The 13,211-nt window shown below is 39.6% G+C and overlaps 1 protein-coding gene across 8 annotated transcripts in view; it reads left to right on the top strand.

Moving 5' to 3' along the window:
- Nucleotides 1-13,211, top strand: part of MBNL2 (muscleblind like splicing regulator 2) — a 65,512-nt gene that overhangs the window by 42,188 nt on the left and 10,113 nt on the right. For 3 of the 8 annotated variants that reach the window (XM_070751284.1, XM_070751281.1, XM_070751277.1), the window contains 2 exons: nt 1,525-1,560; nt 8,887-8,981. The exons of 2 other annotated variants lie outside the window; for them this stretch is intronic. In XM_070751284.1, coding sequence (XP_070607385.1) covers nt 1,525-1,560; nt 8,887-8,981 — 131 coding nt within the window. The remainder of the gene's footprint in view (nt 1-1,524; nt 1,561-8,886; nt 8,982-13,211) is intronic. 3 more of the 8 variants (XM_070751283.1, XM_070751280.1, XM_070751276.1) reach the window with 1 other exon arrangement.

Genomic DNA, 13,211 nt, shown 5'->3' with positions numbered 1-13,211 from the left:
CAACACTGAACATACACATTTTGGTGCATAGTTGTTTCATACATACGGTTCTGCCAGTTTGAATGGTGCTTAATACTAGGGTGCTTAAGACAAAAAAAGATCAGTATAAAAACAATGGAAGGAGGGAGACATAATTAAGGCACAATACCAGCACATAGCCTGAATCTGCAAAGATCAACTAAGGCTGATAATGAACTAAGACTTGCAACAAGAATCAAAGATAATTTAAAAAAAGTTTATTTCAACATGTTAAAAAAAGTCAAGGAAACAATAGGTCCACTAATGAGAGATGATAGCGAGGAAATAATGGGCAGGAGCGAGGAAATTAAAGTTGCTTAATTCATTCTTTGCATCTGTCTTCATACAAAAGGAGAAAACAGCTTAACCTCTACCAAGAACAGAACAGTAAAAGACAGACTAAGAGTACAAATTAAAATAGGCAAGTAACAATCGCTCCACCCTAAGAGAACACCTGTCCACCCTAGATGAGTTCAAGTCACCAGAACCAGATGGATTAAATCCCAGAGTTCTGAAAGAGGTGGCAAATATAATATCGGAACCTTTGAACCATATCTTTCAAAGATCCTGAAGCACAGAGGAACTACAGGAGGACTGGAAAAGAGTTGATGTGATTCCCATTTTCAAAAAAGGGAAAAATAGATCCAGAAAACTACAGACCCATCAGCCTGACATCAATATCTAGGAAGATCCTGAAAAAGATAGTCAAGCTACAAATTTGTGACCGCCTAGAAGCAAGCAAAGTTGTAACCAGAAGCTAGCCAACACAGATTGTCAAAAACAGATCACGCCAAACAAATCTCATTTCATTCTTTGACAAAGTGACTAAATTAGTGGTCGAGCAAAATGCTGTGGGCATAGTATGCTTAGATTTCAGTAAGGCAATCTTCTTCTTAGTAAGTTAGAAAAATGTGAGATAGACAGCATCACCACCAGATGGGTTTGTAACTGGCTGACAAATAGCACTCAAAATATAGTCCTTAATGGAACTATTTCTACAAGGAGAGAGATAAGCAGGGGATACCCCAAGGTTTTGTCTTAGGCCCAGTACTGTTCAATATCTTTACAAATGACTTACAAGAGGGAATAGAACAGACCTAATATACATTTGCAGATGACACCAGGTTGCAGGAATAGAGCTCACATTGTAAAACAGTTATCATTATACGTTCTATTCAAACTGAATTCTTTTTAATGAGAATGTCCCATTGTTCAATATTAAATGAAATGTTTGTTGTACAGGTTATGATACATTGCATATTATATTGATAACATTTGATCATTGACCATAGTAAAGAATTTCATTTGATGTGTATTTATACAGATTTATACCTAGAAATGAAATGTTTTAGAATAGCAATGAAGCTATGAATAGCCTTTTTGAATTTCTATTGAACTCATTTTGGTTATTCCTTGGGATGCTTGGATCTTTCAATGTTAACTCTAAACAACTAACCTGTTTCTTTCTTTTATTCACCATTTTTCACCTACCATTGCATGACACAGGGTCAGTTTTGTGCATGACACCTGCTACCAGTATTGGTAGGTTCCAAACTTATTTATTGATCTCTTTTTAATAATATTCTCTACCTTTCTTTGTTTGGAGAATTAAAATAAATGGTTATTTTGAATTTTTGCTCTAATTGTTAAAATATTTGACTTTTTTTTTTAAAAAAAGAAACAAAACGCAGCTACTTGGATGCATCCTCATTTGCAATACTGCAAAATGCACCTATATCATGAAGTTCAGTGTGCTTTTGCTTTTTTTAATGTATATTTTATAATGCCAGCATTATTGTGTGACAAACTATTGAAAAAAGCAAGTTAACTTCATTAGTATTTTGAAGTCCCATAGTCGTATGCCTACATGTTCTTTTTCACTGTGCTGTGAAAAAAGTTTTTATCAGTATTTCCCAGAAATGTTATCTTAATATTTGCAGAAAAAAATCATTAAATATATTTCATTCGAAACTACTATAAAGCTATTTAACAATACAGTGATCCCCCGAGTTTCGCACTCTCGATCATTGCTAATCGCTATATCGCGATTTTTCCACCCGATGACGTCACTCCCTTCCTTTCTCATCTTTCTTTCTCTCTCTCTTTCTCTATCTTGCTTCTTCCTCTCTCACACTCTCTTCCTCCCTCTCTCATCTCTTTCTTTCCTTCTCTCTCTTTCTCTATCTCTCCCCCTCTTGCTCTCCAGCGATGGGGAAACCCCATCTTCGGCTCCTCGCTGCTGCCGCGCTGCAAGCGAGGAGCTGGGCGGGCGGGCGAACGGGCAAGCGGCAAGCGATCTTGGGGTTTCCCCGTTGGGGAAACCCCAAGATCGCTTGCTGCTTGCCGGTTCGCCCGCCCGCCCGGCTGCTCGCTTGCAGCGCCGCAGCAGCGAGGAGCCCCATCTTCGGCTCCTCGCTGCTGCCGCGCTGCGGAGCAGATCAGCTGTTGGGCGGCCGAAGGGGTCTTCCCCTCCGCCCACACGCAAACTCCACCATCTGCGCATGTGCGGCCATGGAAAACAGGACGCGCATGCGCAGATGGTGTTTTTACTTCCGTGCCGCTACATCGCGAGTTTATGATTATCGCAAGGGGTTTTGGAACGGAACCCTCACGATAATCGGGGGATCACTGTACAGTCCTATAAGAAGTAATTCTCATTTAATTCAATGATATATAGCGGCAGAGTTTTAAATTTTGAAACATTAGAAAATTTCTCTTTTCTAATTTAGCCATTTGTCCAACAAACCTTTTTCATATTAATTTTGAGTAATCACATTATTAAGGTGCTTTTTGAATACCCAGCCTTAGTACTTGTGCCTCAAAATCAAGGTTTTAGATTACGTTTCTCAGATGGCCTCAACTTTAGAAAACAGAATCAAACAGAAAAACGAATCAAAATTAATTATTATTATCTTCACTTTCCTTATTGAGACTCTATAAAATAATTTTAGATAGTAGTTAGGTTATATCTAATGTATTATAAAATAAATTGTAAGTGTGCTTATAGGACCATAAAATTGAGTGTGTATAATCTACACACACACACACACATATACACACCGTATTTTTTAGTCTATAAGATGCACTAGAATATAAGATACACTTTAGTTTTTGGACAGGATGGCCTCCCTGTATACCCTTAATCACCTATTCCAGAGGTGAACTTTAGAAAGAGGTTTGTTGGTTGTGAGTTCTATGCCTTTCTTTTTCAGCCTGTGAAACCTCCATTTCAGAGGCTTCAACCTCAATTTCAGAGGCATTTTTCCAGTCTGTGAAACCTCCATTGTAGCCCCACTCAGCCTCTCAAATGGAGGCTTCAAGGGCTGGAGAAAAAGCCTCTGAAATTGAGGTTTCACAAGCTATTTTCAGCCCCTTTGACCATATTTTCACCCTATTTTAGGAGGGGAGAAAGGTCTTTGTGCATGTATATGTGGTTATATACTGTATTTTTTGGAATATAAAATTCCAAAAGACTCATACATATATAAAATAAAAAGTCAAAAGAAAATATGAATTCAAATTCAGGTTATTTTAATGGCTACATTTTTCCATTTCCAAAATTAGGAAGTTCATTATATTTTTACTACAATATAATACCGGTAATGAAACTTCGCTGTTGGACAAATTACAATATAGAATGAAGTACCTCAGTCTTTATCAAATGATTACCATTATGTTATAATACTGTTCATGAGTGTAATAAAAAAAATTGAACTCATGTTACTTTTAAATATAAACTATTTGAAGGTGCTCATAAAATAGTGAACCCTCAATATTTGTTTTATCAAACAACCTGGGAAGAAAGAAAGGTTGGAATGCAATTTCTGGTACCTTTTTAAAAAACACTATTTTCTCATAGATATATGTACTAGGAAACGGGGTGGATTTTGACTTCCCTCGCTACCATGCGTTGCATGGGCGTGCATGCATTATGTGCCACACATGCACATGCGCAGTGCTAAAATCCCAGCTTCTATGCATGCACAGAAATGAAAACAAGATGGCGCTGCCTATGCCACCGCTGAGAGAGCCAGTTTGAGGGCATGTCCAGCCAGCGATCGCTATCGGTTCAGTGAGTGGGGGAAAATTCCACTACCGGTTCTATAGAACCAGTCCGAACCAACGGGAACTCACTTCAGCTAGGAAGTCAAAAAAGAATAAAGCAAAACTTCTATTTTGTGGCCGAAGAATGTAACATGAGCTATGTATGATCATGACCAAAGTTTTTACTTTACCATATGCTGTATATAGCAATGATGGCGAACCTTTTTCCCCCTCAGGTGCCGAAATAACATGCACACGCGCTATCATGCATGCGTGAGTGCCTACACCCATAATTCAATGCCTGGGAAGGGTGAAAACAGCTTCCACACACCCCCACACCCCCGAAGGCCCTCTGGTGGCCAGAAACGGCCTGTTTCCCAACTTCTGGTGGGCCCAATAGGTTCATGTTTTGCCCTCCCCAGACTCCAAAGGTTTCCATGGAACTGGGGGAGGGTAAAAACACCCTCCCCCACCCCCCTGGAGGCTCTCTGAAAGCCAAAAACGCCCTCCCAGAGCCTCCGTGTGAGCCAAAAACCAGCTGGCTGGCACACACTTGCATGTTGGAGCTGAGCTAGGGCAATGGTTCATGTTCCAACAAATATGGCTCCTGTGGCACCCTTGCCATAGATTCGCCATCACTGGTATATAGTTTACTTCATATGTGCCTCATAAGTAAACTATATATCATTTAGATGTCTTTTAATATATTGGATTTGTCATTGTTGTTTTTGTTGTGAGCCGCCTCTCCGGAAAGGGGCGGCATACAAATCTAATTAATAATAATAATAAAATAATAATAATAATAATAATAATAATAATAATGCAGATGAGGAGATTTAACTGACGTTGCACATGCTCAGAAGCTAAGCAGACCAAGTAAATCTTTGAATGGCAGACTACCAGAGAATGTGAGGGCTGTAGTCAAGATTAGGAAGTTGAGAAATATTCCCGAAAGCATTATTAGGCTCTTCTGCTTTGTTTCCTAGATAACATCCTGCACCTATTCACAAATTTGGTGCAGAAACCTAAGAATCAGGAGATTAAATAATAACAAAGGCTGTGATGGAAGCAGATACAAATTGTTAAGAAATAAAAGGGAGGGAGGATTTCATTGGAAGCAAAAATTCATATTGGACATTGTTCCCCCAAAATGTGAATCAGCCTCAGCAAGTGGTAGAAGCATCTATAAAACAGTGTTGGTCGTATAAAAGAAGCAGAATAAGACTGACATGTTCAGCAATGCTTCTTGGTCCTTCAGAATTGTCCAGGAAAGCAGGACCTACAAGTTATAGGGAATTGCACAGGAAAAGAGCCAGTGAGAAACATATATTATAATACACAAGTTATGCTGCGTTCAATAGAAGATATATTCATAATCAATAAATTGAATCAGAATCTTTGGAAATAAGCTAAGAAAATAGCTAGAGGTATAACAAGCAGGAAGAGGGAGATTGTGATCCCCTTATATAGAGCGCTGGTGAGACCACATTTGGAGTACTGTGTTCAGTTCTGGAGACCTCACCTACAAAAAGATATTGACAAAATTGAATGGGTCCAAAGACGGGCTACAAGAATGGTGGAAGGTCTTAAGCATACAACTTATCAGGAAAGACTTAATGAACTTAATCTGTATAGTCTGGAGGACAGAAGGAAAAGGGGGGACATGATCGAAACATTTAAATATGTTAAAGGGTTAAATAAGGTTCAGGAGGGAAGTGTTTTTAATAGGAAAGTGAACACAAGAACAAGGGGACACAATCTGAAGTTAGTTGGGGGAAAGATCAAAAGCAACATGAGAAAATATTATTTTACTGAAAGAGTAGTAGATCCTTGGAACAAACTTCCAGCAGACGTGGTTGGTAAATCCACAGTAACTGAATTTAAACATGCCTGGGATAAACATATATCCATTGTAAGATAAAATACAGGAAATAGTATAAGGGCAGACTAGATGGACCATGAGGTCTTTTTCTGCCGTCAGTCTTCTATGTTTCTATGTTTCTAAAATGATAACACATAAAACAGCCATTATTTTAGTAGATAACATAACATAAAAGACAGAAAGAGATTGAGATGTAGTTTTGTTTTAAAACAACCTGAACATATTGCCTGAGGATGGCAAAAGGCACTGTTTCAAAAAGGATTGCAAGTATCAGGTATCAAGATAAAGTAACTTCCTCTTTCTGAGTGATGCAGTTGCTAGAATCCACATTAATATTATAGAAAGGTAACTGTTGGAATAATTAGTATTTTTGCCACAAGCACAACAGTATCCAACCAGTAGATGGCAGTGTTTTTAAGTTTGTAGTTGCATCTATGGCTGTGATGGTGAACCCATGGCAGAGCCATTTCTCACGAGCCATCACCCATTGCTCTTCCGGCTTCCAGCGCACTGGCCAGCTGGTCTTCCCGCATGCAGGAGCACTGGAAACTGGAAGAGCAGCATCCCAGTGCGCATACGTGTGCCGGATGGCTGCAGTTCCAGTTTGCTCTCCACTTGGTCTTCCAGTCTCTGGCACACATGCACACTGGGTGGCATGCGGAAGATGTTCACCTTCCCAGTGCGTGCATACGCATTGGGCAGCTGGTCTTCCAGTTTCCGGCATGCACACATGCTCTCATATCTGATCTGTGGCATATACTCTATGTCCTTTTCGCTGTATAAAGTTTTCTGTTTTCTTATCGAAGTTAAGCAGAAAAGCACATGTGAATCGTGCATTGTTTGTTCTCTAGAACTATATGCACAATTTTTAACAGTGCCCCTTAGCAATATAAACATGCTGGTTGTGAAGGTGTTGTAAAAAAAAAAAGGTGAGCTTGTGGCTTTTATTCCATTAGTCATTGAGGTCTATAAGAATTAGTGATGGGCGAACCCAACGGTGTTCGGGTTTGGCAAGTTCAGACGAACTTTACGCAAAATTCGGCCGAAACCGAACCTGAACTCGAACCCGAACGGGGAATCCCTCACACGACGAATTCCGGGAGCAGAGTTTTGACATCACAGGCAGGTTGCTAAGGACGCCAAGGTGATCACTTCCTGGATTCCATGGAATCCAGGAAGTGATCACCTTGGCGTCCTTAGCAACCTGCCGGTGATGTCAAAGCTCCAAACGCCGAACACGAACCCAAACTTTGCCCAAAGTTTGAAAAAATTTCGTGTTCATGTTCAGTACGGACCTGAATTGTGCGGGTTCAGTTTGCCCATCACTAATAAGAAGCATTAAAAGAATAGACAGGCAAGTTTACATAGGGAAAGTTGGGGCATAAACAGGGAAATTGTTCCCCACCCCATCTTAATGAAACCGGATAATTTGGAAGGAGGAGAAATGTTTCACTAGTGGTGTGGTGGTCTAGAAGTGGAGCTCTTGCCTCACAATGAGGAGGCTGTGAGTTTGAAGCAGATACCGTATTTCACTCTCTGGGTACGTTGAGAATATATTTGCTGAATAAAACTGCATTGGCGACAGAAAGCACAGCCAGTAAACACTCAATTACCCAGCCTCCATCCTGCGAGGTCATTAAAAGTAGATGTTGATGATGATGAATGCTTCGTGAGAAAGTCATTATGCACTGCTGACTAAAATCAAATTAGAGCACATGCTTTCAGGAGTCTGCGGAGAGGGGCGGCATACAAATTTAATAAATAAATAAAATAAATAAATAAAAATACTGTGTAGAATATACAGTGAAAATACACTGATTTCTTCCTCTCAAATAACGCTCCCCTGCTTCCTTCTTCGTTCTAGAACCATATGAGATACGATAACTCCAGATCTAGATAATCACAGCGGCAAAAAGATTCATATACCAGCTTTTTTCAAATATTATTGAAACTATAGGATATTGAAACATTACCCCATACTTGGACAAGGTGCCCAGCTAACCTGGAAAACAGGAAAATCAGGGAATTATCAGGGGAATTGGTGGTTCAGGAAATATCAGGGAATTCGTGAAAAAAAACCCGAAGTAAATCAGGGAAAAAAACAAACTGTATTAAAATGTTTAAAAGTCAGGGGAAAATCATGTAAAAAACCCAGATTGCACTGCCTGGCAGAGTCAAGCAAAAACTGTGGCAACAATGTGCTTCCTCAGCTACCGATATTTCTCCATGGCTTAGCCGTTTGGTATGATCGAAACATTTAAATATGTTAAAGGGTTAAATAAGGTTCAAGAGGGAAGTGTTTTTAATAGGAAAGTGAACACAAGAACAAGGGGACACAATCTGAAGTTAGTTGGGGGAAAGATCAAAAGCAACGTGAGAAAATATTATTTTACTGAAAGAGTAGTAGATGCTTGGAACAAACCTCCAGCAGACGTGGTTGGTAAATCCACAGTAACTGAATTTAAACATGCCTGGGATAAACATATATCCATTGTAAGATAAAATACAGGAAATAGTATAAGGGCAGACTAGATGGACCATGAGGTCTTTTTCTGCCATCAGTCTTCTATGTTTCTATGACATCATCTACGACCGTGCCTTAACTAGATTGCAAGTTACAGGGAAATGTCAGGGAAATATCAGGGAATTTCAAAAATGCTTTCCCCCTGGACACCCTGTTGGATAACATTAACAAATACCTAAAAAAAAAATTCCCCCTGGGAATTGCTGATAACTATGACTCCTTTAAATTGTACGTGTAATAAGCTATTTTCCCTTTTTGTTTTATTTCTCTACCATGCTTTCTTGCTTTGCATTGTGATTGCATGCCATCTGCTGGTTTAACATATGATGGCTTGCTGCTCTGATATTCACCATGCCAAAATTCCACTTCCATTGCCATAATGCTACCCACACCGCTTCATTGGCTCCCCTCCTGAAAGTTTCCATGATGCACAGCGCTTCGTCCGCCACTGTCTCTGCACCAACAGCTCCTACAGCAAGTGTCCCCTTCGCTGCAGCAGCCTCAGCCAATCAGGTTTGCCTCTTTTAAAGCTTTCTTTCATTTCACAAATCCCAAACTCTAAATGAGTGCTGGTATTTCTTTAAAAAAAAAAAATTCTCTCCAGAGAATTTTTTTCTTCCATGTTTTTTTTTTAACCCATCAGACTTTTCTTTGAAATAATTGTTTAACTAATATTGATGGACAGGTTGCACTTATTTAGAGTTAACATTTATGGCAAATAAGGGCATAATGTGGCTCTCTGTGTAATTTTTTTATTTTTGGGTGTGTGTTTAATACTAGCCTAGCTGCTTAGTAGCATTTTGATTTCGTTATCATCCAATTAACTTTTAATTTTAAGTATTAACTATCTTTACTCCAGACTATAATTGTAATTAATTATTTAACCCTTTCAAGCAAAAACAGACTTAAAAGTTTGAGGCTAAAGAACATTTCTATGTAGCGTATTTTTACGGAAGCTTGCATACATACAGTAGTACCTCTAGATACGAGCTGCTCCACATGCGAGTATTCCAAGATACGAGCCACGAGGGGAGAGAAATTTCTTTTTGAGACCCGAGCTCAAATTCGGGATATGAGCCGAGCGTCCACTAGGTGGCGCAAGAATCCTTGCTTCTGGTTATCTCTGCAGGGAAAAACAAAGGCTAAAGGCATTTGTTCCAGATACGAGTTGTTCGATATACAAGCTCCCTTCTGGAACCAATTAAACTCGTATCTAGAGGTACTACTGTACTATAATTGCAAGATTCAATGGGGTTTTTAATTTGGGCTGCAAACCTATAGATGATCACATGGTGGCAGCAAAGAGTTAAGAGTTTCTCTTTTATGTAATAATGCATTTTAAACATGGCGGCTCAATTTAGATCTAAGAATCATGTCTAATAATCATTCGCAATATTGCTCATTTCTTTTGCTTTCTTTCTGTATTTAACTGGTTCTATTCATGGTAAAACCAATCTTCAAATAGGAGTTATATTTACATTAATAGACATATAATTGCAAGATTCAATGGGACTTTTAATGTGGGCTGCAAACCTATAGCTGATCAAATGGTGGCAGCAAAGAGTTAAGAGTTTCTCTTTTACCTAATAATGCATTTTAAATATGGCAGCTCTATTTAGTCCTAAGAATTGTGTCTAATAATTATTCACAATGTTGCTCATTTCTTTCTGCTTTCTTTCTGTATTTAACTGCTTCTATTCATGGTAAAAGTAATCTTCAAATAGGAGTTATACTTACATTAATAGACATAATTCCTGTCTAAAACCTAATGAGGCTTAGAGAGGTTATTCCTTTTTGTGTTTATAAAATGAAAGTGAAGCAATTTCTGATTGGACCTGCAGCTGTATTTCCATTCCCTCTGGCTGTTCCCTTCCTTCAATTTCTCAGTGTATGGGAAGTGCTTCTAAATTAACAAAACTATTGAAAAGAGTTTTAGAATTATTATTATAGCAGTAGAAGTCCAGGAGAACACTGAAATACCATTATTATAGGAACTTCACTAAAAGAGGCTTTAGAAAATATCAGTTCCCATTCTTCATGTATAGAATAATTACATAAGGAACTTTTTTCCTGGGTTCTCATTGGATTAAATGTTCTTTGGAATCATTAACAGATTAATAGATCACAGTGTCAATCTTTTAAATTACTGAAACCAAGGAGATGTATTGGTTGTGTTGCCTTATATTATCATACATCTTAAGCTTTGTTGTCATTTTGGCAAACGTACTGCGCTGTATATTTTTTTAATTAATCAATTAGCTCTGGAACATTTTATGAAATTAATCTGTTTTTACAAAACCAAAGCCGGTGAAAAGTGCTAAACTGGCAATATGTACAGTTATTCTAAATGCGTTTCTTCTCAGTGAACGCGTGGGAGAAGTTTTTAAATAACCAAACACAAAAGCATTACAGCCTGTTCTTTCAAATTAGCTTGTCAATATCAAAAGTTTTTATTTTGAAAAGGCAGCTGGACTGATTTTTTGGGGTGTGTGTGTGTGAAGGCATGCAGCCCTCCCCCGGTGGGTCGACCTCTAGGGAGGCACTGCATGCCATGATTGCCACATCAGAATGAAGCGACAGAGAAAGTTTTCTCGATAAGGCGACGACCTCAAATGAATCAAGGTCTCTCCTATTTATTGTGTTTTCACAGTTCTGACATGTGGTACAGAATAACCAATTCGCGAACGCCACATACATTAAACCATCCTCCAGCAACTATTCACTTTTGTACCTTATAAGGCAAGCTTCTCTTTAGATAATAAACAGAAGCTACATTCCTTGCCTTTTCCCTAGATTGTATGTTTACTGGTGATTAGCAAAGGAATGTGAGAGAGGCATATATTTCCTTATATGGAAGTTCTATAGGTTTTCTTTAAATGCTTTCCATACATGGTCATGATTCTGCAGAATGCTTGCTCAGCCTAGACTTTGCTGCCTGCCTTTCCATAGAGGAAGAATTAAGGCTTTATTCAGCACACAACTTAGGCCTAAAACATCACTCTCCAGCAATATTTTATTCCCAAGAATCAGTGCTTAAAAACCTATGATTACAACAGGGGGTTAGAAAAAACAAGATGTTTCACTTCCTACCCTGGAAGCAACATCAGTTGTATTGAATCCTGTGGGAGATGGAAGGACAGTTATTGACAGTTGAGATTAGTTGGTAGGACGAGAAATGATACCTTCAAACAGGTTCCAGGTTTATAAACATTAGAGTTTGTCAGCTTTCTTTGTCTTCAGACTGCTCTTATATGAGTTTAAGGAATGTTCTTTCCGCCAGATAAAAGCTAATATGAAACTTTGGCCCTTCTCCCAATTCTTCTACAAATGGTTAACAGAATCTAGACAGGTATATAGTTAACCATGTTTTTAGAACTGTTTCCTTATGAATCCTGTTAAATATAAAATGTCAATAGGTTCAACTAATCTCCAGTTTTACTTTCGTAATCAGTGAATCATAAAGTAATATATAAAAACATTCAGTAATTTAACTTGGCTAAAGTAGAAGATCAGTGCAGTATTTTTGAGCAACAGCATTCAAGAAGAATAAAATATTTTTCAAAAATATTAATTAAAAAACAATTCGTTGGTTTTTTCCCTATACCATGGTTTTTCCCGCCCGATGACGTCATATGTCATCGCCAAACTTTCATCCACCTTTAATAATTTTTTAAAAAATAAACTTTAATAAATAAACATGGTGAGTAATAATCTACATGGTTACTAAGGGAATGGAAAATTGTAATTTAGGGATTTAAAGTGTTAAGGGAAGGCTTGGGATACTGTTCATAGGCAAAAATAGTGTACAGTGATCCCTCTATTATCGCGAGGGTTCCGTTCCAAGACCCCTCGCGATAATCGATTTTTCGCGATGTAGGGTTGCGGAAGTAAAAACACCATCTGCGCATGCGCGCCCTTTTTTTCTATGGCCGCGTATGCGTAGATGGTGGAGTTTGCGTTCCCCGCCGCCCACGCAAAGGGGAAACCCCGATTCGGCTCCTCGCTGCTGCTGCGCTACCGAGCAGATCAGCTGCTGGGCGGCCGAAGGAACCTTCCCTGGGTCTTCCCCCTCTTGCTGGCGGGCGGGCGAGCGGCGGGCATCAGCGAGGAGCCGGGGTTTCCCCTTTGCGTGGGCGGCCGGGAAGACCCAGGTTGGGGGTTCAGGGTGGTGCTGGGAAGCCACCCAGGCCGGCTGCGACCTTTTAAAACAGCCGCGCCGCTTCCCAGCTGAGTCCTGAAGCCAAACGCGGAAGTTCGCCTTTGGCGTTTGGCTTCAGGACTCAGCTGGGAAGCGGCGCGGGTGTTTTAAAAGGTCGCAGACGGCCTGGGGGGCTTCCCAGCACCCCCCCGAACCCGGGTTGGGGGTTCGGGGGGTGCTGGGAAGCCCCCCAGGCCGGCTGCGACCTTTTAAAACAGCCGTGCCGCTTCCCAGCTGACTCCCGAAGCCAAACCCGGAAGTGGTTTTTTTTTAAATTAATTTTTTTTTTTAAATCGCGATATAGCGTTTCGCGAAGATCGAGATCGCGAAACTCGGGGGATCACTGTATTTACTTCCGCATCTCTACTTCGCAGAAATTCGACTTTGCGGGCAGTCTCGGAACACATCTCCCGCGAAAATTGAGGGAACACTGTACTGTATAATTCATTGTAAAAATATGTACTGTAAATGAAACAATCACTAAAGAAATACAGGTAATACTATACATATGTGAATTCAAGGTACTTTTTATTTCATGAGTGTCA

This window comes from Erythrolamprus reginae, chromosome 4 (assembly GCF_031021105.1).
Source record: "Erythrolamprus reginae isolate rEryReg1 chromosome 4, rEryReg1.hap1, whole genome shotgun sequence".
Taxonomy (NCBI): Eukaryota; Metazoa; Chordata; class Lepidosauria; order Squamata; family Dipsadidae; genus Erythrolamprus; species Erythrolamprus reginae.
Note: the sequence above shows the minus strand (reverse complement) of the source record. Positions and strands in the feature narration are given on the sequence as shown.